General features: G+C 46.3%; 1 protein-coding gene across 3 annotated transcripts in view; it reads left to right on the forward strand.

Annotated features, from left to right (window-relative positions):
- The window catches only part of PGCKA1 (PDCD10 and GCKIII kinases associated 1), an 87,023-nt gene extending 63,988 nt beyond the window's left edge, over positions 1–23,035 (forward strand). For 2 of the 3 annotated variants that reach the window (XM_060655265.3, XM_060655264.3), the window contains 3 exons: positions 6,899–6,948; positions 20,239–20,292; positions 21,329–23,035. In XM_060655265.3, coding sequence (XP_060511248.2) covers positions 20,261–20,292; positions 21,329–22,256 — 960 coding nt within the window. In that variant the 5' untranslated portion in view covers positions 6,899–6,948; positions 20,239–20,260 and the 3' untranslated portion in view covers positions 22,257–23,035. The remainder of the gene's footprint in view (positions 1–6,898; positions 6,949–20,238; positions 20,293–21,328) is intronic. The other variant, XM_081795504.1, reaches the window with a different exon arrangement.
- The last annotated feature ends 271 nt before the right edge of the window (positions 23,036–23,306 follow it).

Here is a 23,306-nt window from a genome sequence, read left to right on the forward strand (position 1 = left end):
CCCAGCCAGTCCAGGTGGAAAAGTATAATTCCATTTTCTCTGGGGTAACAAATGGCTCATTTTTTCATGTGTTAAATATTCTGCATACTTATCCTGATTCAACCCCAAATTCTTTTCTTTTTTTTAATGTTTATTTATTTTTGAGAGAGAAAGAAAGAAAGAAAGAAAGAAAGCAAGCAAGCAAGGTGGGGAGAGAGAGAGAGGGAGAGGATCCAAAGCAGGCTCCATGATCGGCAGCAGAGAGCCCAATGCTGGACTTGAACTCATGAACTGCAAGATCATGACTCAAAGTCAGGTACTTAACAACTGAGCCACCCAGGTGTCCCACCCCAAGTTCTTTTCTTATCGTATATATCTTTCTCTTTGGGATCCTTCAGGGATTCTATCAATTTCCTCTCTTAAAACTGCCCAGGGGCGCCTGGGTGGCGCAGTCGGTTAAGCGTCCGACTTCAGCCAGGTCACGATCTCACGGTCCGTGAGTTCGAGCCCCGCGTCAGGCTCTGGGCTGATGGCTCGGAGCCTGGAGCCTGTTTCCGATTCTGTGTCTCCCTCTCTCTCTGCCCCTCCCCCGTTCATGCTCTGTGTCTCTCTGTCCCAAAAATAAATAAAAAACGTTGAAAAAAAAATTAAAAAAAAAAAAAAAAAAAAAAAAAACTGCCCAGAGCCTTCTTGCCTTGTCCAGTCCAAATGAGCCATCCCTGTGACTGTGTCCACTGCTGGCATTCTGGGATCTTGGCCACTCTCATCCTGGGGGACACTTTGTCCCTCTCCTGTGTTTAATGTCCTGTTTTCTGTATCCCTTGCTTCCCCCTCTTGGTTTACTCCTCCATTTGTTTGTGACATTTTCCAATAGCTTCCTTTCCGGGAAGGGAAGGTTGTGTGAATGGTAAGTTTTTTGAGAACTTTCATATCTGAAAAGATCTTTATCTACCTTCTCACTTAACTGGTCATTTGGCCTGGCTTAGAATGAGGGTTGTGTGTGCGCACGCGCACTTGTGTGTATGTGTGTGTGTGTTTAAGGAGTCTACAACCGTTCTGATCCCCAACTCTTTGGATACGACCTGATTTTCTCTTTCTAGAAGCTTATAGCATCCCAGTTCTGAAATACCACAATGCTGTGTCTTGGCATTGAGTCTGTTTTTATTTATTGTGGTGGGCACTTGGTGACTGCTTTCATTTAGAAACTCATGTCCTTCAGTTACATGAAATTTTCTCAAATAATTTTGTCGATGAATTCCTCCCTTCCTTTTATTCTCTCTTTTTCAAGTTTCTGTTGCTTGGACGTTGGATCTTCTGGACTGATCCTCTAGATTTATTTTATCTCTTCCATTTGATTTTCTGTATCTTTTTTTTTTCCTACTTCTATAAGATTTCCTCTTTTTCTTCTAGACTCTTTATTGAAATTCTGTGAAATATTTTTTGTTGTCTTGATTTCGTTTCCAAGAGCTTTTCGTTGTTTTTGTTGTTCTCTGATTTTTTTTTTTTTTTTAAAGATCCCCTGTTCTTTTTGGATACAGGTGACATGGTGAGGATATTATTGTCAATCGTTTTGTTTTAGCTTTAGTTTTCTTCTCCCTACTTTTTGTTTTAAGTGCTTTTTGGTTGGTCGGTTGGTTGGTTTCGATCTCTGTCTTTCGTATTAGAGACTTCCTTAGATGTCTGGAGAACAACTTGAGGGTGACTGCCAGCATTCCCAGAGCCAAGGAGGGGAGCAGGCTGAGGCTCTCAGCACTCCACGTGCACACGTTCACTTAATCCCCAGTTTTGGATTCAGAACCCCTGCCCTCTGCTGTGTGTTCTCTACTATATTCCTAGTCCAGAGATCCTGCTTTACCCTTTCCAGACACTAAACTTACATTCTTTAGGTGAGATAAAGAGCAGAAACCACTCCAAAAGCTGGGAGTGCAGAAAGGGATTTAGGAACCTGCTTTTTTTTTTTTTTTTTTTTTTTGTAATTGTTTTTTAATGTTTGCTTATTTTTGAGACAGACAGAGACAGAGCACAAGCGTGAGAAGGGCAGAGAGAGAGGGAGACACAGAATCTGAAGCAGGCTCCAGGCTCCTAACTTGTCAGCACAGAGCCTGACGTAGGGCTCGAACCCATGAACTGCGAGATCATGACCTGAGCCGAAGTCAGACACTTAACTGAATGAGTCACCCGGTGCCCCCTAACTGCTTTTTTTTTTTTTTTTTTTTGATGTTTATTTATTTTTGAGACAGAGAAAGAGCATGAACGAGGGAGGGTCAGAGAGAGGGAGACACAGAATCTGAAGCAGGCTCCAGGCTCTGAGCTGTCAGCACAGAGCCCGATGCAGGGCTCAAACTCACAGAGTGTGAGATCATGACCTGAGCCAAAGTCAGACGCTCAACCGACTGAGCCACCCAGGCGCCCCCCTAACTGCTTCTTAAACACCTTCCAAATCATGCTGATTCTAGCCCTCCCTTCTTTTTCCCTTCTGTCCTAAAGCCTTTAAGGATTCTGCTAAATTGGGCTGATTCTTGGCTTCCCACCCTACTAACTTGCTAGTTAACTTCACATCCATGGGCTTTCTGTTTTTATGGACCTTTGCTCTCTCTGTGAGCTATGCATGCCTCTTCCTTTGTAATGGGAATTGGCTGGCTTCATTTGTTCTGTCTGCCACCTTTCCCTTAACCATCTCCCCACCCATCACTCCAACTCAGAAGGCTAAATGCTGAACTCAGGCACTCTCAAATACTGCACTCAAATACAGGTTCTCCTTCCACCTGTTCTGTGTATGGAACCACCATTCTTTCCATCTGCCAGCCTCCAAGAATGAGAATAATTTCAGTAACTCCTTTTGCCATGCAAATCCTTTCTTTCATGGAGATCTGGCTTTTTATTTTTCATAAAACTCAGTACATATTTGTGGAAGTCCTACTTTGTATTCCTTGTTGAAGAAACAAAGATAATGAGATGTGACCATTGGACTCAAGAAATTTCCAGTGAGTGGGAGGGAGAAAAACAGAAACTGACTGATTGGTGATGATGATGATGGTGTTGGTCATGGTGATGGTGACAATGACAGTGGATGAAAAATCATAGCTAATGTTAAGATTATGGTTTGTACCAACCCCTGTGCTCAATACTCTACTGTTTTCTTTCACTTAGCCCTAACTGCTCTCTGAAAAAGGTACTATATAATTGTTATTTTACTCACAGTGAAATGGGTAGTGAGGCAACACAACTTTCCCAAGACACTATACGTAGTAAGTGTATACACCAAACCGCTAAGAGAAACCAGGGACAGTAGAAATCAATGCCTAACTCAAAAACCAAAGAAAGCTTGAAAAGCTAGTTTTCCACATTTGCTCTTTCCTTTGGATTTCTCTTTGATACCACCACATACCAGGCTCGTCCCATCTCCTCACTTAATTCAAAGGATCAACTCTTAGCAAGTCTCTGCACAAAACTCTTGCGGTGTTCCTTGTTTGTTGCCAGCAAGGGAGGCTTTTTGATGTATTGCTGCCATTCTGCCACTTGCTGCTCGGGAACCTACCCGCATCACCAGTCAGGTCACATTAGGTCTTCTGTGCCTACTTTCAGAGGCCCCGGTAACCTCAGAGATGCCATTTTCATCTCCAAATCCATAGCATGGGCCTCCCCACTGTCTTTTGCACGAGTCCCATATTCTCTCCTACCCCTGCCCTCTCTAATTTCTGCCACCTCCCATGTCTGCATTTCTCCATCAAGCCTTTCCTGGCAGTTCGACCACACTAGGATTTCTTCTTCTCCCAAACTCTCATAATACTTAGGCCTGATTGGTTTTACCAGCCATTGGGTCCTCACCACGGACAACCCAAGGTAATGTCAATGCTATCTTGCCCAACAAATAAATTAGCCAATAAGCACCAACAAAGCAGGTGTACCAAAATATTTTCTTTGGAAAGAATTTGTTTCAAAAAGTCATTCTGGGAAAAAAAATAGAATTCATTTGAAGGGTCTTATTTCTGGTTATTGTTTTTGCTTTGATACATGATCTTTATGTAGTGCTTAGAAGTAAAATTCTTAAGCCCATCTCTGGATATTGTTAGTTTTCATCTTAGAAGGTTCTTGGGTTAGGGGTGCCTGGCTGCCTCAGTCAGTAGAACATGGGACTCTTGGCCTCTGGGTTGTAAGTTTGAGCCCCACATTGGGTGTAAAAATTACTTAAAAATAAAATCTTTAGTTACAAACAGAGAGGGAGGGAGGGAGCCAAACCATAAGAGACTCTTAAATACAGAGAACAAATGAGGGTTGATGGGGGGGGGGGGGGGGGGTGTGTGTGAAAATGGGTGATGGGCATTGAGGAGGGCGCTTGTTGGGATGAGCATTAGGTGTTGTATGTAAGCGATGAATCATGGGAATCTACCCCCAAAACTAAGAGCACACTGTATACACTGTATGTTAGCCAACTTGAAAATAAATTATATTAAATAAATAAATAAATATAGCAAATAAATTAAATTAATTAATTAAATGAAGATTCTTGGGTAAATGGACCATGTCTTATATAATATTCATCTAATTGTGTTCCAGGTAGACACTTATTTAACATAGGATATATTTAGTAAATATACACATAATATAGTCCTGAGATAACAAATTATGGTATTAAAATGCCACATTTCAGTGAATATTTGATGTCACAGATTATAACATGTACTGTTATATACCACAAAAATAGAAAATAATGCCTCAAATTTAACCATGATGTGCCAGTGAATGTAAGTTGCATTTCAGTTTCAGAAGTGTTAAAAAGTGAATGAATACATGTGCATCTTAGATCTGATTAAATATGTACACTGTTGTTTTATAATAAAATACATTGGTATTAAGCATCTTAAAGTTCCCAGTGATACTTATAACTCATATTTTCAGAAGTCATGCCGTGTACCTCTATATGCAAGTCACCGCGTCAGAAGACACAACATGTGCGTGAACAATGGTGAAGCCGTGACCCCTCCCTACTAAACGTTTACAGGCCAGTGGAGGGAACGTTATATAAACCAATCACTGTAATAATGAAGGCAAAAAGTGATTGGAGCCGTCCAAGAAGATAAGATTCCACAGAAATGAAAATAGTGGAGTAATTACTTAGGTTTAAAAAAAAAAAATCTCATGGAGGAGGTGGTGTGCAATGAGGTTTGAAGGATCAGTAGAATTTTGCAAGCCAGCTGGGAGAAATAATATGTGCAAAGGCATAGAAACAGGAAAAATGTAAGCCTGTTTAGAAAAGAGTGGAAAATCCAGATTGGCTGGGAGTAGGGGTGGCTAGAGAAGCTTCAGAACTAATCTAGCAGAGCCACTGGTGCCATATTGTGGAAGGTCCCGAATGCTGAGCTGAGGACGTTAAAGGACATTGGCTGGCAATGCAGAACCACTTAAGGCTTCTTAACAAGGGCATGGCTTGTTGAGAGCTCCTTCTCATTCTGTGGATCTCAGTTTAAATGCTCCCTCTTCAAGGTCCATTCTTTACTCTTAAGTAGGGTCTTAACTGTAACTCCAAACTGCCATATCCATCTGGTTTCCTTCAATGCACTTGGCACATGGCAAGTCTACCAACCGCATGGCAGATTCCAAGTTCCTTAAACACCGAGAAATCCAGAATACTCACTCTTTTGCAGCTAGGGCTGTCATTTTATAGGGTACACCCCATGTGGGTGTACCATTCCCTGCAGTTTCCTGGAGCCTGGCACACAGTAGGAATTCAGTGATTTCACTAAATAATAACTCCCATCATTTCCTGTCCTCTGTTTGCCACGTTCCCTCTACCCGAAAGGCCCTCCCACCACATCTCACCATCGTTATTTTTCCATCTGCCACAGTTTCTCTCAAATGTCAGCAAATGCCTGCCAGCCCAGTGACACAACCTCGCAGTCCTGAGATTTTGTTTGTTCCTCTGATGGCATTATTTGTACCCTGCATAGTATTTTAGTGACTTGTAAACTCTCGTTGTCTCCGTGCCCTCCCCAGCCAGATGGCTAGCTCCCTGAGGCCGTGGACTTTGCCTTTCTCATGTCTTTCTTACCAAATAATATTTGAGTTGAATTATGAACACTGTGTCAAAATTAAGAATAGAATCACCTGACCTTTCAGCAATGTATTCGATATTAAGGAATAATTAAACGATAAGAAATAATACTGAGTGAAAAGACATTACAGGACAATGAAAGTGAATTACCAAAAGGGTGAAACCATTCCACTATTGTGGAATTCAGTATCTCACAAAGTAATTTACCTGGGAGCAGACTTAGAGCATTTCCTGAAAATGTCGTGTCTTGATGTCGGTGAATTATTCTTATAGTCACAGAGAAGTTGGTAAAAATCTGAACACTAGCTTTACTTTCTCAAATCTTACACACCATTATTTTCACTAAGCAATGCTATTTTCTCAATTATGTATTTTATTAAGATACTGCATATGTATTCATTGAAACTTTGATTATTTGATAGGTCTACAGGAAGAAAATTCCTTGATTTTTTTTTTTTCTGTTTAGTCGAAACTTTACCCATCAGAGAAGAAGTGCATTGTCATGTGGTATTTACCAACAGTAATAAATAACAACAGTAGCTTTTGGTTATTGAAAAATCCCAGCATGCCCAGCATGTGATAAACTACTTACATGTTGTGCCATTTAAATGTCACTACAACCTTTTTATAGAGGAAAACACTGAAGTTGGGTGGTTGTTAATTGATTGCTGATTCAGCAGCTAGGCTGCAAACCAAGGCGTGGCAAGTCCCAAGACACTAGTCTCCCAGGCAAGGGAATTCCGTTCCCCCACCTGACTGCCTCGCACCCCCTCAGGACATGCTGTCTGCTGTCACTTTCAAGATACAACTTGGCTGTGAACAGGAGGCAACTTGCAGACTCAATCTGCAACGTTTTTGTTGTTGCAGGAAGAGAAGTTAAACTTCCAGAGAAACCCAATGGACAATCTCCACAACAGGTAAGCCATTTTCTTTTCCTTTTTATGCTTTGGAGGGAAAAGTCTGTACTTCCCATTTTCCAGTAAATTTTCTATTACTTGGTCTTTCACTGCAGTTTTTATTACCTGACACACGAAAGCCAGTAGACAGAGCAATCCCCGAAGTCTGTTTCTTTCTGGCTTCGTTCAGGTTTGCGTAGAATTTTGTTATTTCCTTTCTAGTTGTGTGGGTCTGGGATGCAGTTCTAAAACATGTGAGATGAGCATGACCCAACTGAGTCTTGACACTGAAAGCTTTACGATATGAGGAACTGAAACAAGATGGCAGAATGTTGCCTTGTTTGAGCTTAGCGAGAAATGTGCACGTCAGACCACTCCAATAACACTCAGCTCTTGTCCACAAATGACTGCAAAAGCACACTGAGTATTCATTTTGGGGTTGCAGATAAATTTTTGCAAGTTAGAGGATTTCACAAATACGAAATCCACAAATAATGAGGATCAATTATACCCATAAAGCACGAAGGTGAACACCAGGTACATAGGAAGCTCTGTGTAAGTTTGATATTTTTATCATCATCATTGTTGTTAAATGTTATTAAATATCCTGAGGGCATCGGGCACCTTTGAGAAGTCTTAGGTATGAGGGATGATGTGATTCAAATGTGTGTCCTAAAAAGATCACATGGCTTCCATGTGGCGAATGTATCGGGTGGATGCAGGTGGCCGGAGGAACTGCAGTAATTCAAATAAGAAAGAGGTGATTTTGGGGAGCCTGGGTGGCTCATTCAGTTAAGTATCTGACTCTTGATTTTGGCTCGGGTCATGATCTTGGGGTTCGTGGGTTCGAGTCCCGTGTCTGGCTCCATACGGACAGTGTGGAGCCTGCTTGGGATTCCCTCTTCCTTTCTCTCTCTCTGCCCCTCCCCTGCTCACCTTCTCTGTGTCTCAAAGTAAATAAACTTAAAAAAAAAAAGAGGTGATAATGTTGTAGGATGGGGGCAATGGCAGTGCACGAGGAGAGAAAAGGATGGGTCTAAGACAGTATAAGGGATAGCATTCCTGCCTTCACGTTGCATTCACCCTGGAATGTGGTTCTGAACTCCACCAGCACCATTATCTGCTCACCTCTGCCCACAAGCTCTTCCTAATCTTCCTAAGATTACTCAGGTGCTCCTTATGTAACATAGTATGACGTCTTTCAATCTCATAACACTAGACTAGTCATCTGCTTGGATATTATTTATGTATTTTTCCCTTGCTAGACTGTAAACTCTCTCCAGATCCCTGGAATTGAGTTCAGTAGTTGGCACATAATAGGTGCTCAGAAAATGTATGTTGCATGAATGGGTGGTGAGCCCTTTAGCAAAATGGCAGAGGTCCTCTGCCTCTTTGTGTCCTAATAACTAGCAGAGTGGCCCCCAGTTACATGCCTCGGGATTATTGAGGCCTTAGAACCATGTTCAATCTTTTCAAGTGCACAAGCTGTTTTCACTATACTTCCAAGAAACATTGGGGATTCAATTCTGCATGTGCAGGGTCATCTATAAGTATGGGACAATCTGTTTTTTCTTATCCTATGACCAGTTCATGCTTCTAACCTTGAGTCCTGAGCACCTTTATAAAATGAGGTGATTGAGCGGGATGTTCTCTAAGATTCTTTGTGGTTTGGGCACTCTAGGATACTGGGATTTACTCAGAACTAGGTGATGCCAAGCACCTAGCCCTGAGCTATGCTTCATTATTGGGGCGCCTGGCTGGCTCGGTCAGTTAAGCATCTGGCTCTTGATCTCAGCTCAGGTCTTGATCTCAGGGTTGTGAGTTCAAGCCTCGTGTTGGGTTTCACATTGAGCGTGAAGCCTATTTAAAAAATAAGTAAAAGAAAAAAGAAAGCTGTCATTATTTGTAGCCTTACAAGACTGCGTTGTATAAACTTCTGTCCACATTGCCTCCTCTAAGTCTTCCTCATCCTTTCCAAAACTTGGCTTTTTCTAAATGCTTCAAGTTTCATGCAGACTTCTTCCACCTGCCAGATAAAGCTACTTACCAATTAAGAGGCATACCGTGTGTTGGAGATGCACCCTGATTCCCATGGCTTTCCAGGGAGGATTTGGTCAGAACAATGCTTGTTTGTATTCACAGTATCTAAAATTCAGTAGCGTCCAGTGGTTAAAGAATATTTTCATGGATGATGACGGTGAACATGACAGCAGTCAACATTTAAGAACCTACTACTTGCCAGGCACACTTTGCCAGGCCTAGCACACGATCTAATCATGTGATCTTTTTTTTTTTTTTTTTAATTTTTTTTAACGTTTATTTACTTTTGAGACAGAGAGAGACAGAGCATGAACAGGGGAGGGGCAGAGAGAGAGGGAGACACAGAATCTGAAACAGGCTCCAGGCTCTGAGCCGTCAGCACAGAGCCTGATGCGGGGCTCGAACTCACGGACTGTGAGATCATGACCTGAGCCGAAGTCGGACGCTTAACCGACTGAGCCACCCAGGCGCCCCTAATCATGTGATCTTAATAGGAACTCTGCGAGATTAGGTGTTACTATTTCCCCCCACTTAGTGGTTGGCAAAACTGAGAAGTGAAATGACTTACTCAAGGTCACCTGGCTTCTAAACAGGCCAATCCAGATTTTGATGCCAGGGCCCATCCCCTCATTACATTATGTACTGGATATTCAGTTTTTCCTCCTCTTCTCCTAGACCCCCTCTGTGATTTCATACATGTTCTGTGACTGGTTTCTGATAAAATGGCCAGAAAAATGAAAGTGATCATGTGCTAATGCCAAGGGTGTCTCTTAGGTTTCTGAGCAGATGCCCTACTAAAGATTGCATAGCTTCCTCTGCCGCTTGGACCGAAGTCAGTAGGGCAACCCAACAAACTGAGTCGAGATGAGTTTTGTCAGATGATACTGTTACCATGGTGGTCAAGGGTATGACAGAAGGGGGTCCACTGATCCCCGTGAAAAAGACAGAGAACTGCACGTGTTAAGTAAAAATACATCATCTTCACTTCAGATTTTAAAGATCTTCCCAAAGAAACTATATTTCTGTTGTCTAAAGATTCTCCAAAACGTGCTGTTCATGTTCCCAGAAGATGGGTCCCCACGGCCAGCTCACACATGGGCGGCCATGGGGTCTAGGTAGAGCGCAAGGATGGCCAGGAGGAGCAGCCAAATGGACAGGCCCAGCAGCATCATATCTAACCCCCGGGAGGAAGGGTAACTGCACACCTCACATGCGTCTTCCTCCACAGCAACGTCCACAGAATCACTGTCTGAGCATACTAGAAGGGAGCGAGGCCGACTCTCCAATCTCGGGTTCCGACGGGCAGTCATTGTGTCAACAGTGCTCTCTGTAGAACTGTGGGAGCCTTTTGACTCCACCATGATCTACCCAGATGACAGAACTAACCTCATGTCCCGCCAGAGCTAGAAGAGGCCCTGGCGTGTATGGTGGTGCCATGGCCACCAAGACTTAAAGGTGACCGTCACTGTCTGAAATATTTACCACATCACCTACTCCCTAACTTTGCCACATGGCAAAGCACCTACACTATTTGTGCCCTAATTTTCGTTTCAGAGGCCTTTCCCACACCAAGTCCCTTCCTCTAATTTAAATTAAATGACCGATGTATACTGCCATCTGGTGGTCATAGAAGCAAGCACACCTACCAAATTCTGTCAGAGCCCAGATCAAGAGGATCCAGTTCCCTTGTGCAAAAAGTTACGGGATCCCAAACTGCTGCTTGTTGTGTAATCCAGTGGACTCAGAAATCAACAGGACCCACCAAGACAGATGCCAGGAAATATTAATGTTAGTGAAAACTAGAACAACAGCATTGACAGCTACATCGTACCATTTTCTAACTTAGATCCATTTACTTATCTGTAAAACAGCAGTTCGCACCTTAAAGGTTGCTGTAAAGTTAAAATAAATGAGTACATGAAAGTTCCCCAAAACAGTACTTGATGAGTAGAGAACACCCAAATGTGATCTACTTATTCTGAGTGTCAAAGACTACTGGTAGTCCCCCAGACACCATAGTAAATGCCTTACAAACTCCTAGCTCATTCCATTTTCAGAAGACTCTTCACAAGCAGAAACAGCTATCATTCCCATTACACAGATTAGACAACTGAAGCTCGTAGATGCTAAGAAATCTGCCCGGAGGTCACAAAACTAGTAAGTGCAGACGTAGATGGAAACCCACAGCTCTGACCCTAAATTACTCCTTTAACCACGATGCTGAAATGCTGGTGCGGTGTGGTGAACCTTCCCGAATGTTTGCATACATCCCACCCCACCCCACACGTATACTCCCCCCTCCCCACCACCACACACACATTCAAGACTATAAGTTCTAACGGGGAGCACCTGGAATGCCATTATTTCCCCAGAACCTGGTACAGTGCCTGATACAACACCATGGATTCAATGGAGAGTCGTATCAGTGGAGACACTATGTGATGACTGTGACCACTCATAAAACACCTGTCTTAAGGACAGCAGATTAATGACGACATCTGAAAAGAAAAAAATGATATTAGATTTTGAATAGAAGAAAAGGTCATAGAAATGTTTGTAAATCGATTGGGGTGCCTGGGTGGCTCAGTCGGTTAAGCGTCTGACTTCGGCTCAGGTCATGATCTCATAGTTTGTGGGTTCGAGCCCCACGTCAGCCTCTGTGCTGACAGCTCGGAGCCTGGAGCCTGTTTAGGATTCTGTGTCTCCCTCTCTCACGCGCCCTCCCCCACTTGTGCTGTCTCTCTCTCTCTCTCTCTCTCTCTCGAAAATAAATAACTGTTAAAAAATTTTTAATAAAAAAAGAAATGTTATTAAGATCAAAAAGATTGTGATATACAAGTATATGGACCACAAGAACAGAAAAATGGAGTGACATTCTCACTGTTGTAAAAGTCTTTTGTTTTTCCACATATAATACAGACACCGAGGACCCTGTGACTCCAGCAGCAGTAAAGTTATGGGACGGGGAATGGAAGCACCACAGAAACCATGTAGACACCCTCATCGGGTGCATATACTGGCAAGATCAGCCTTGGGAGAGACCAGGCAGGCAGTGCTTTCAATAGCACGATTTGAGTGGGCCCAGGGCAGTCTTTCATCAAGAAATACCAATTTCGCGGCACCTGGGTGGCTCAGTCAGTTGGGCCTCTGACTTCAGCTCAGGTCGTGATCTCGGGCCCGTGAGTTTGACCCCCGTGTCGGGCTCTGTGCTGACAGCTCGGAGCCTGGAGCCTGTTTCAGATTCTGTGTCTCCGTCTCTCTCTGCCCCTCCCCTGCTGGCACTCTGTCTCTTTCTCTCTCTGAAAAATAAACAAACATTAAAAAAATATATTCAGAAAAAAAAAAAAAGAAATACCAATTTCAACCCTGACATCTCACCCGCAGAGACCAGTTTGTTCCTTTGGCTCCCGAGACCCTAATCTCCAGACCGGTAGCCTGCGTCTCCCCCAGCCCACTCCAGTGGAAAAGGGGGTCCGACAGTGCACATCTTCCAGCCTCACAGGGTCCCCGTGATCTGCGGCCTCGGCCCTCCCAGGGGCTTTGCTGTTACACACACTGTCTCCCGCGGTACTCCCTGGAAAGAGGCTGAGGAGACCCCTACCACAGAGCTGCAGACCTGAAATGAGCCAGGGGACACGGAGGAGAAGCTTTTTATGTTAAGTCAGGATCATGTGCTGGGTGAATGTGGCCCCGGGACCCAGACACATGTCGGCGGAATGACCGTGGGGTGGTTGACAAGCCCTGGAGAGAAACCTCACCCGCACGAGGGTCCTGTTGGTGCCTGCCTTGCCTCGGCACTCACCGGACTATCAGTGTGTCAACCAAGATGAATAGAGGGTCTATGGGGGACATTCCTGTTCTTCACTGATTCCCCTTTCAGGTTGTCAGATTTGGAAGAGACCTTTGACCTCGCGGACTCAAGCGATCACACGACCCTCCCACGCATGAGCAGTTGGTGATGGAGCCACTGCCAACACGTGACTCCTGGCGCACACTTTGCCTGGCTCGGGTCGCCCAAACAGTATACTACACTTGTCACTTGAGGCACAACACTCCCCCCAGATGATTAGGACTGTCATTTCAACTGTGGTTTTTCCCAAAACATTTCACAAAACCGAAGTTTCGTGGTTAGGAAGTCTTTTATGGGGAAAAAAAAATTCTGTGTTCACATAATTTGGGTAACTGCAGAGCTAAACAAGGTGAAGTGGCTCTTTTTCATAACCATGAACATGTTCATCTTTAATCTCTGCTGTTCCAAACCTTTGTGACCAGGGACCCGTTTCAGGGGGGAAACCTACAAAACACATCTCTGCACATAAATATCCCATCAAGCCCAGCTCTAGGTGATGCTAACACGTATCGTAGCCTAAAATAGGTGATTGACGGTGATAATAAAGGTCCTCATATAGGCTTTCAGGCTCTCCACCATCACTGAAGCTCAGCCTCTTTAGGAGAAAAGGAAACTCACCGAGAGTTTTCAAGGGCTGTCCAGGAAGGAGGCAGTGGTTCTGCTGAGAAAGTGGATTGAGCAGTCTAAGAATGTCTCTTCTTGTCCCTTTCCGGTTACGAATCCAGCGCCCGTGCTGAAGCTGGGCAGACCATCTCTTATTTATTGTATAAAGCACCTGGTAATTTTCTTCAGCACCTGGCAACTATTTTCACTCATTCCTCGGTTCCAGAAACGACTCACTAAATGTCTGTCAGCTTCACCTGCTGACCACATGACATGAAATCACAGCTCTTCTCCGAACACACAGCTGGTTTTCCAAAACGGAGCTGAAATTCAAGTGTTTGATTTTATGGTGTCTGTCTTCCAAGTATTCCAACTTCTGTAAACTCAGACCACTTCCTGGCTGCCTCTAAAGCTCCTTGACTAGAACCCTTGCAGCAGAACGCCCTTGACCCTGGGAATTGCACAAAGGGTGGTGGGTGCTGTTTCCCGAGCCCGGAGGGAGGAACGCAGTCCTTCCCATCTCTCAGCTCCTGCGCTTGGCTTTTTGTTCTGGACCACTGGGTAGTGCGATCACGGGAAGAGGCAGGCCCCCGAATGGAGTGACTGGTAAAATCCCATAGTCCCCTCTTATTCACTCACAGCTGTCACTCACCAGTCATCCCTTTGTTTGAATGTCAAGTGTGTAGGGCTCCGTGTGAGCTGGACGCCGCCCTGAGTTAGGTGTTGCCTGAGGGGCGCCTGGGATTAGAAGGGGAGGCAGACAGCTGATGGACCCCCAAGCACCAGGCTGTAAGTCCCTCTCGAAGGCGGGGCAGCTGAGGACAGGAACCAGACCTTCTTTGCCTTCAGAGGCTGGGACTGGCTATTGAGTAAAGGTCTTCAGGATGCACTCAGGATCACAGCTACGTCCAGAGAAATCGGGGGGCTTTTGGTGAGCTCCTTTCTACAACCTTTCCCCCTGTGCTGCTTTGTAGGGAATATGATTATCAGTGATTTCCCACACCTGCTAGGTCCTAGCCCAGGGACAGACAGAACAACAATTAACAGTAGATTGGTGCTTTTTTTTTTAATTTCCCACTTTTTTTTCTTTTTTCATTTTGACATTACATCAGGTTTACTGAGAAGTTGTAAGAAAAGTGCAAAGAATTTTCAAATACCCTCCTCTCACTGTGCCCAAAAGTCAACATTTACCAGATTTGCTTTATTCTTCTCTTTCCTACACACACACACACACGCACGCGCACGTGTGCATTTTTGCTGAATCATTTTAGTAAATTACAGATATCATACCCTTCCTCCTTAATACTTCCCCGTGTATTTCCTAAGGACAAGGTCATTCTCCTATATACCCCAGTGCACTGATCAAAATCAGGAAATTAACATTGATTTAATACTGTTACGTAATCGACAGGCCTTATTCAGATTTCAACAATTTTGTCAGTAAGGACCTTTTAGCCAAAAGCTTATACATTTCATTCGGCTGTCCTATCCCCTTAGTCTTCTTTAGTCTGGACTAGCTCCGCAGTCTTTGGTTTTCACAACAGTCGTGCATTTCGTTAAGAGTACAGACCAGTTTGTTTTGCAGAATATCCCCCCATTTGGGTTTGACTGACATGGCTTCAGGCTTCCACCCAGGTTACATTCTCATGGCAGGAAAACCAGAGAAGTGATGCTGAGTTCCCAGTGCCTCCCATCAGGGGCCCCTGGAGCTGGTCAGTCTCATTGCGGGCAATGTCACCTTTGGGTATCGGGTGCAGGTGCTGCGTGTATGGTTCCTCCACCGTACCGATACTGTTGTACCCGTAAGCAGGTGGCGTGCTTAGAGATGAACCGTTCTGTTCTCCCCGAACCCTTGCCCGCTAATGTCAGCATCCACTGATGACCCTTGCTTGAATCAGTTACTGTTATGATGGAGATTTTTCTAGTGCCATGATTCCTTGTGTGCGGGTTAGCTGGCTTTCTACTTATAAGGCAGAGCTTTCCCTGAATTTATATCCACGTGGACACACAGATCCTCGTTTTATTCAGGGGGCTCTAACGCTTTGTATCGGTAGTATTTATTTTGATGCTCCAATAGTTCCAGATCTGACCAGTAGAACCTTTACAAGCTGGTTCCTGTGCCCTTTGACCTGCCTCCGTCACTCTTCGGGACGATCACTGTTCAAAGGCAGCCCTTGGCAGCCGGCTTGAGCCTTTTTCTGTATGTCTTGTCTTCCTGATGAATACTCCATTTCTCTGCCTGGTTGGAAAACGCCTGACTCTGTGGTCTTCCTGTTCCATGCCCCTCCCCCACCCCGCCTCCCCCACGATCCCCCCTGTGGAACAGGATTTTCCAGCAACTGAGACTTGATTAGTAACTGACAGAGCATTCGAATGTCCATCTTCAAACACAGGACTGTTTAACTTCAACATAAAACACAGGGCAGAGTTAACCCCCAACACAGGACTCCAGAAGCAGGTGGGCACCCCCGGTGGGTGGACATACCCTCCTAATGGTATTTGCTTTTCCTCCTGTATAAACCAGCCGATGGTTGCAAGGGATTTGCCCTTTGCCTCTCGACTGATTTTTTATACTCCAAAGACAAAGCAAATTTTGATTCTACTAAGTAATACGAGGCACCTGACAGCTAAGTTCTAACCTCCAAGTTAGCCATTGTCCAAGTGGGGCGGGAGAGCAGGGAGAAGGCAGGTAGACTGAAGGTGAAGGTGTTAATTAAGAGCGTGTGCCCCACCCTCCCCTGTCCCCATGTCCAGGTGTCACACTGGACAAGGAGTATTTCCTTTTCGCTCTTGGAAATGGGAGAGCTCCTTGCCAAAAGCAAGATGTGGACACTAAAGTGACATATGAAAAGAGGAATAAATTGAATGTGACATTAGGAATCCTCATAGAAGGAAGGAAGTCGTGGATATGGGCAGGCAGAGGTTGGATGTGAATACATTAGTCCCCACCCTTTCCGCCAGCAGTCACGCAGTTACACAGCCGTGGACACTGGAGCCACCTCAGTGAGAGAAGGAATGTCCCTGGGGAGGGAAAACTCCGGGCAGGTGGGAGAAGGCAGAGCCTGTGACCAGGAAGAGGCCGTCTCCACTGGCAGAGAGAGGCGGGAGAGGCCCGGAGCAGGGCCCTCAGGTGAGGGACCAGGCCAGGCAGAAACCCGGGTGCTGTGCCCCAAAGGCCAGTGGGGGCTGGGCTGAGAAGCCAAACCAGAAACTTGATCCTGAAAGGGGAAAACCTTTACAACATCCTTTCTATTACATGGCTCTGAAGGAAAATATAGATCCTGTGGTTTTTCTGGGGGAGGAGGAGGGGAGCCTAAAGCCACAGATGACTTATAAATTCTATAAGAAACAGGGAAGTGGTGGCTCTCCAGTTGGCCTGTTAAAGCTCTGCAGTCATTTCAGTGCAGAACGTGTTGCTCACGTGGCCCTGGCCACAGCGGCACAGGGTGGGGACTGTGGCTGGGCCAGGGTTCCCCAGGGTCCTGTCAGCCTCTGAGATGCTGGGAACACAAGGTGTGGCTCAAGGCCTGATGCTTCCTAGCTTCCTCCCTCCCTCCCCTCACTTCCTTCCTTCCTTCCTTCCTTCTTTCCTTCCTTCCTTCTTCCCTTCTTCCTCCCTTCTTTCCTTCCTTCTTCCCTTCCTTCCTTCCTTCCTTCCTCCTTTCTTCCCTCCTTCCTTCTTCCCTTCCTTCCTTCCTCCTTCCTTCCCTCCTTCCTTCTTCCCTTCCTTCCTTCCTTCTTCCCTTCCTTCCTTCCTCCTTCCTTCCCTCCTTCCTTCTTCCCTTCTTTCCCTTTTTCTTCTTCCCTCCCTTCCTTCCTTCCTTCCTTCCCTCCCTCCCTCCTTCCTTCTTCCCTTCCTTCCCTTTTTCTTCTTCCCTCCCTCCCTCCCTTCCTTCCTTCCTTCCTTCCTTCCCTCCCTCCTTCCTTCTTCCCTTCCTTCCCTTTTTCTTCTTCCCTTCCTTCCTTCCTTCCTTCCTTCCCTCCCTCCCTCCCTCCCTCCCTCCCTCCCTCATTCCTTCTTCCCTCCCTTCCTTCCTTCCTTCCTTCCTTCCTTCCTTCCTTCCTTCCTGAAACCTTCCCCTGCTATTCCTCTTAACTTGCCATCCTAAAATTGACCGACCAGATATTTTACAGTGATCACCATGGCTTCAATTACATTATGATGACCCACAGTCTGCCCTCTCAAAAACCTCAAAGCCAGGTTTTTCTTTCCTTTGACTTTTTTTTCCTCCTATCCTCCAGACTGATTGTGTTTTTAAATAGAGTCCAAGATAAATAAAGGTACTGTGAGCATGTAGAGGGGCAGAGTTTTAGAGCAGGATGGTGGGGAGGGGAGGGTGAAGGAGAGGGGCTGATGGAGGCGGGGGAGGTGCACATCGTCCTTGTTTCTTGGTCCTGTTTTTCCAGCTGATTTATGAATTGCTAGCAGAAAATAGGCGTAAGTGGGAGCAGAGGCTGGGAACAAAATTCTGGCCTCTGGACATGGGATCATTTAACGGAGAGTGCCTTGAAACAGTAAGTGGTTGTGCACACTGACCGCTGGCCAAGCTCCCAATGATTTCTCCCTCTGAGGAACCTTTGTGGCACTCGGGTTTTGTGGCACTTGACTTTCAGTTGGTGCCACAGTTAATAGAAATATACCATTTGGCCCTTAACCCAGAAAACAAGTATTACTTGGTATTCACAATGCTTTTGTTCCTGTGTGTATGTTGTGGTAACTACATTACATCTTTCTTAGGTGCAAGGCCTCCATACTTTTTTTTTTTTTTAACATGTCGGGGCTCCTGGGTGCTTCAGTTGGTTAAGTGTCCAACTCTTGATTTTGGCTCAGGTCATGATCTCATGGTTCATGGGTTTGAGCTGACAGTGTGGAGCCTGCTTGGGATTGTCTCTCTCCTTCTCTCTCTGTCTCTTCCCTGCTCATATGTGAAAGAAACAAGGAAGGAAGGAAGGAAGGAAGGAAGGAAGGAAGGAAGGAAGGAAGGAAGGAGAAAGAAAGAAAGAAAGAAAGAAAGAAAGAAAGAAAGAAAGAAAGAAAAGAAGGAAGGAAAGAAGAAAGGAGAGAGAGAGAGGGAGGGAGGGAGTGAGGAAGAAGGGGAAGGGAAGGGAAGAAAGGAAGGAAAGGAAAGAGAAATTTTTTTTTAACGTGCTATGTCCAAACAGATCTGAGTAATAAGTATATGCTTATTGTGAATGTTAACTTATATAATCCCCAACGACACCGTATGGTAGACATACCATTATCCCCATTTACAGATGAAATAGCCGAGGCCCCAAGTCATACAGCCAAGTAAGAAGCAGAGCTGGGCTCTGAACCATATAATCCAAGTAAATCTCCCCATCTCGAATCTGTAATCACATCTGCAAAGACCTTTTTTGTTTCTTTGTTACATGCAAATTCCAGAGATTAGGTTGGGGATATCTTTTGGAGACCATTCTTCAGCCCCCCCATAGGAGGTTGTTTGTAGACTTTATTTATCGGTATAAACCCATAACCTGCCAGTCCATAACCTCTTAAAGAGCACCGGTCATTTTCCGTGTGGGTAAAAGTTTCTGTGGTGGCATCCTGGGAGTTCAATTACAATTGAAGGAAGACAGAAGACAGGCCAGGGAGGCAGCGACACCGCCAACAGTGAATGATCTCTCCCTCTTCCTCGTGCACACGTCTTACGGAGACGGAGGGACTGGGGCTCTAGATTCTCTTACTGGTTTGTCACTTTAAAGGTTGTTCCTATTAGAAAAGGGAAATGATTTAGAGATTCTTCCACACCAGTTTTTAGGATCTTCAGAAGAAAGATCAGAACAACCCGGTGAGTTCCACGTGAAGGGAAGATTTCAGTGGGAGAGCACGCATCAGGAAACACGAAACTTGGGAAGGGGCAGGTAGGAGAAAAGAAGCAGCTGAACCCATCTGCTGCCAGGACGCCCCAAGGGCCATGTCCTTGAGCTGCAAGAGTGGAGCCCCTGGGGAATTGCCAGGGTTGGCCAGTCACGGGAGAGGCGCAACAGATGCCGATTAGTCCCGTAAAGCTTGGAATGATGACCACAGCCATCACCTCCTTGGGTCTGTGTTGTGGAGCATGCAGGTCGGCCACCTTACCCAGATGTCCCTTTCTTTTTAATGATTGAAAAAAATGTTTTAATGTTTATTTATTTTTGAGAGAGAGCAAGCATGTGTGGGGGAGGGGCAGAGAGCGAGGGAGACCCAGAATCGGGAGCAGGCTCCAGGCTCTGAGCTGTCAGCACAGAGCCCCACACGGGGCTTGAACTCACAAACTGCAAGATCATGACCTGAGCAGAAGTCAGACGGTTAACCCACTGAGCCACCCAGGCGCCCCAACCCAGATGTCCTTTCATACTTGAGTAGCTAATCCCCTGGTAAGGAGTCCTCTCTTACGCCCCCCCCCCCCCCCCCGGAGCAGCACAATGGCTGCGCCCTGGTTAGGCTCCTGAGCCCCCAGCATAAGGCCATTGATTGACGTGGAAATGGCAAGGATCCTTTTCAATCCCGAAGGTCTCTCCCTAGCATTCTTCAGCCTGTGTTTCCTCCTTCACCAAATGGAGACAACCTACCTATCGCCCCGGGATGGGGAAAGGGCCTGGCACAGAGACGAGCGTCGGTAAATGTTTGAGAACTCTGAATTGGTGATTTTAGGAACGTGAAGGTGTTCCTGGTAACCATGGTCTCCCTGCCTCACGTGTTCTGCTTTTGCCAAAAATTGTGACCTTCCCAACTTGGAGTATCTGGGAAGGAAAGAGCAAACTTAGTTCCTGTTCAGATGTCATTCACTATGTTCTGTCCTTTCTCTCTTTTCCAGATGGTAACAAAAACTCATCCAGATGGGGTGCAAGTGCTGTAAAATGATACAAAGGTAAAGTTGGAAAAGTACCCTGAGTGGAGGAGGACTTTGGGACTACCGTGGAGGCCCCCCTAAAGACCCCGCATGGGTTCGCTGCATTTATCCGACCTCAAGCGTGACCAGCATTGCCAAGAAATTATGCATTTGGAACTGCTCGGATATCATTTCAGAGGACATGTGGCCCAGATTTAAACTTTTTTGTTGTTGTTGCTCACTGCTCCGAGCACATTGGGAATGCCGTCGTGCTCTGAGACGGAATTTGGTTTAGGTGGACCTTGCAGTTCTCCAGAGACCTTCAGTGCAAAGACAAGCTGGGGTTGCAGAGATGATGCCTGACCTGGCATCACTGAAAATAAATCACCCCAGTCACATACAGGGTTTTAATTCTGTCCAGATTCTATTTCAGAAAAATTTGGATAACCTGACTAGAACTCCACACAAAATAAAGGGGAAAAAGTTAACTAATTTGCTCCCTTAACAAATAGCACTTTTTTGATTATTCTAGATCTCCATTATAGCTATACACCTACATCCATTTATTCATACGTGTGTGTATGTTTTATTCCATTGTACTCACAGTGTGATGGTAGGGCATGATTCAAAAACCATTTATTATCATAAATATTTGTTGTAAGTGTCTTTCGTGCTAGTCCAGACTTCATATTTATTTATCGTGTTAATGACTGCATACTATTCTGTGGAGGAGATGTGCCATCAGTGTTTAACCACCTATTCCCCTGTTATTGGACATTTATTTACTTTTTGGTTGTTTTCAATTCCATCAACCACTTTGCATCCTGTTCTGTGGTCTCTTCGATCTCTTCCTGAGACCTATTTCCAGTGGTAAAACAGGTTTATACCTACTAGATCTATTTGGTTTAGACATACACAGAGGCTTCACGGAATAATCGCAGAAATTAACAGGAATGGTAGAAGGAAGCAGAAGGTAGAAGCATAGAGTGTTGATAATGGAAGCTATTCATAGAGGGATTCGTGAATAACCTTAGTTAATGTCTAACTGACTGATCTTCATTCTTGTCGCCGCCAGCTATCTCTTCGATCCAGTTCAAGTGCCCTCCTCTGGCTACGTCAACGAGGTGAACAGCTGCAAGGTGGATGAAGGGGGCGCTGGTAAATGGAAAGGCAAACAGGGCAGCCAAGTCCCGGGGCATCAAAACGAGCTGCAGAGCGAGGGCCTGAAGAGGACCGCCAGCAGGGGCAGAGCTGGCAGCGGGCAGGAGCCCCGCTGGCCTCCCCCGGGATCGCCCCCTCTGGGGGACACGGTGGGGGGACACTGCGCGGACAAGGCTGGCAGTGCGGTCAACGGCATCGGCCCCGCCGCCCCCCCGCAGCCCACTGGGGACCGTGGGCCCCACCAGGGCGAGAGGGGCTCCTGCGTCAGTACCGCCAACAGCGCCCCCCCGACTGCACCCTTCCGGGAAGGCGGGAGCCCCGGCAGACGGGACAGTGTGCTGCTGCCAGCCCTGCGAGAGACCCACGTCGTCCAAAGTGGGGACCCCAGAGCTGCTCTCAGGGCAGAAGGTCCTGCCTTGGAAGTACAAGACCACGACTTCCAGATGCCGGCCCCGGATTACCCTCCCTTTCGGGGCTCGGCTGGAGACACAGTTGACGGGGAAGAAAAGGACGGTCTTCCCGAGAGCCACCCTGAGGAGGGACCCCCGGCGGGCCTTCACCCCAGGGCCGGGGGGCATGGCTTGAATATGCCCTTCCCCTTGAAGAGAAGCTGGGATTCCTTAAATGAGGCCGTAGCAACAGAAGCCCTAAGTGTCGGCTTCAAAGAAGAGGACGCTGCTCAGGCCGTGCCCGGGGTCGATTCGAGAACTGGGTGGGAGGATGCACCCGGCTCCACCGCAGACAGGAGTGGGGATGCGGTGGACGAGGACGCGGCGGTGGCCGAAGCCCTTGCGGCTTTGGAAGCGGCCACCGCAGGAGAAGACGCGGAAGAGGCAGATTAGGGCCCCCGAGCTGGTGTCGCGCCGCGCATGCCCGGTGCGCGTGCTCCTTGCGCGCAGCTGACGTCCTGCAGCCTTAACGGGTAGCCTCGCCGACTGTTTGCAACAGCGTCCGTTCTGGCGATTGGCAGTGCCTGCGCCAGGCCGCTTGTTGCGAAGCATCGGAAGCCCCGCTGTGTAGACGGGGTGTCACTCAGGAGGCCGGAATAAAAATCAGAGGGGACGATGCGCCGGTGCCCACAGCACAGGCAGAAATTAAACAGCCTGCTCATCAACCCACAAACCCCCCTCTGAGAACGCTCGGAAATCCCAGTGCTGAATCCCAAGAGTGCATAATCACAGAACGTTCTGTTGGTAAATTCACGGTCTCGCTTCTGAGAGCCAGACGTTGTACCCAACCCGGAAAAGGTAACTACCCCCGCTGAAAGTGCCTCGTGTGTCCCCAGAGCGTGGCTTACCTTCAGGGACGGTCTCCCAGGGAACTAATAACTAACCACTTGTTTGATATCCAGTTAAGCTCAGCAGCTTTCAGGATGGGGCAGAAGCCACTAGTGAACAAATGGTTAGTTGTTAGCTGTGATATGAAGACACCTTGACCTTAACTTTTTTTACATTATTACTTTTTAATCTCCTCTGGGATTGGGGAAGCCGGTCAAAATAATTCTTAAACCTGCTTGTGACCATTTGACTTGTAAATTCATGAGATTGGGAACAGCGAAGAGATCAGATGGAGTGTTCTATGCCACTTTAATGTCTGATTCCGATTAAAACATAACAACATGTGAGTGTGTCTGTCGTAACTCAAAGGCGGTTCTAATGTGCCAGCCTTGAGTGTCAGTAAGCCTTGACGTTTGCTTCCATGTAAAGAGCTGCGCTAAGTTAACAGGTGAGGAGGAGAGCAAGTCAGTTTGCTGAGAACGGCTTTGGCTGGCTGTCCCTGCCTGGAAACACGTGACAGCGTGACCGCACGCGCGGATCTCCCCTTAAGGAGGAACAACAGCCCCCTCTGCATTTCCGCCTTGTAATGTATAGGAAGGAGAACTGCCGTTCTGA

The sequence above is a fragment of the Panthera onca genome, chromosome B1, assembly GCF_046562875.1.
Source record: "Panthera onca isolate mPanOnc1 chromosome B1, mPanOnc1 haplotype 2, whole genome shotgun sequence".
Lineage (NCBI taxonomy): Eukaryota > Metazoa > Chordata > Mammalia > Carnivora > Felidae > Panthera > Panthera onca.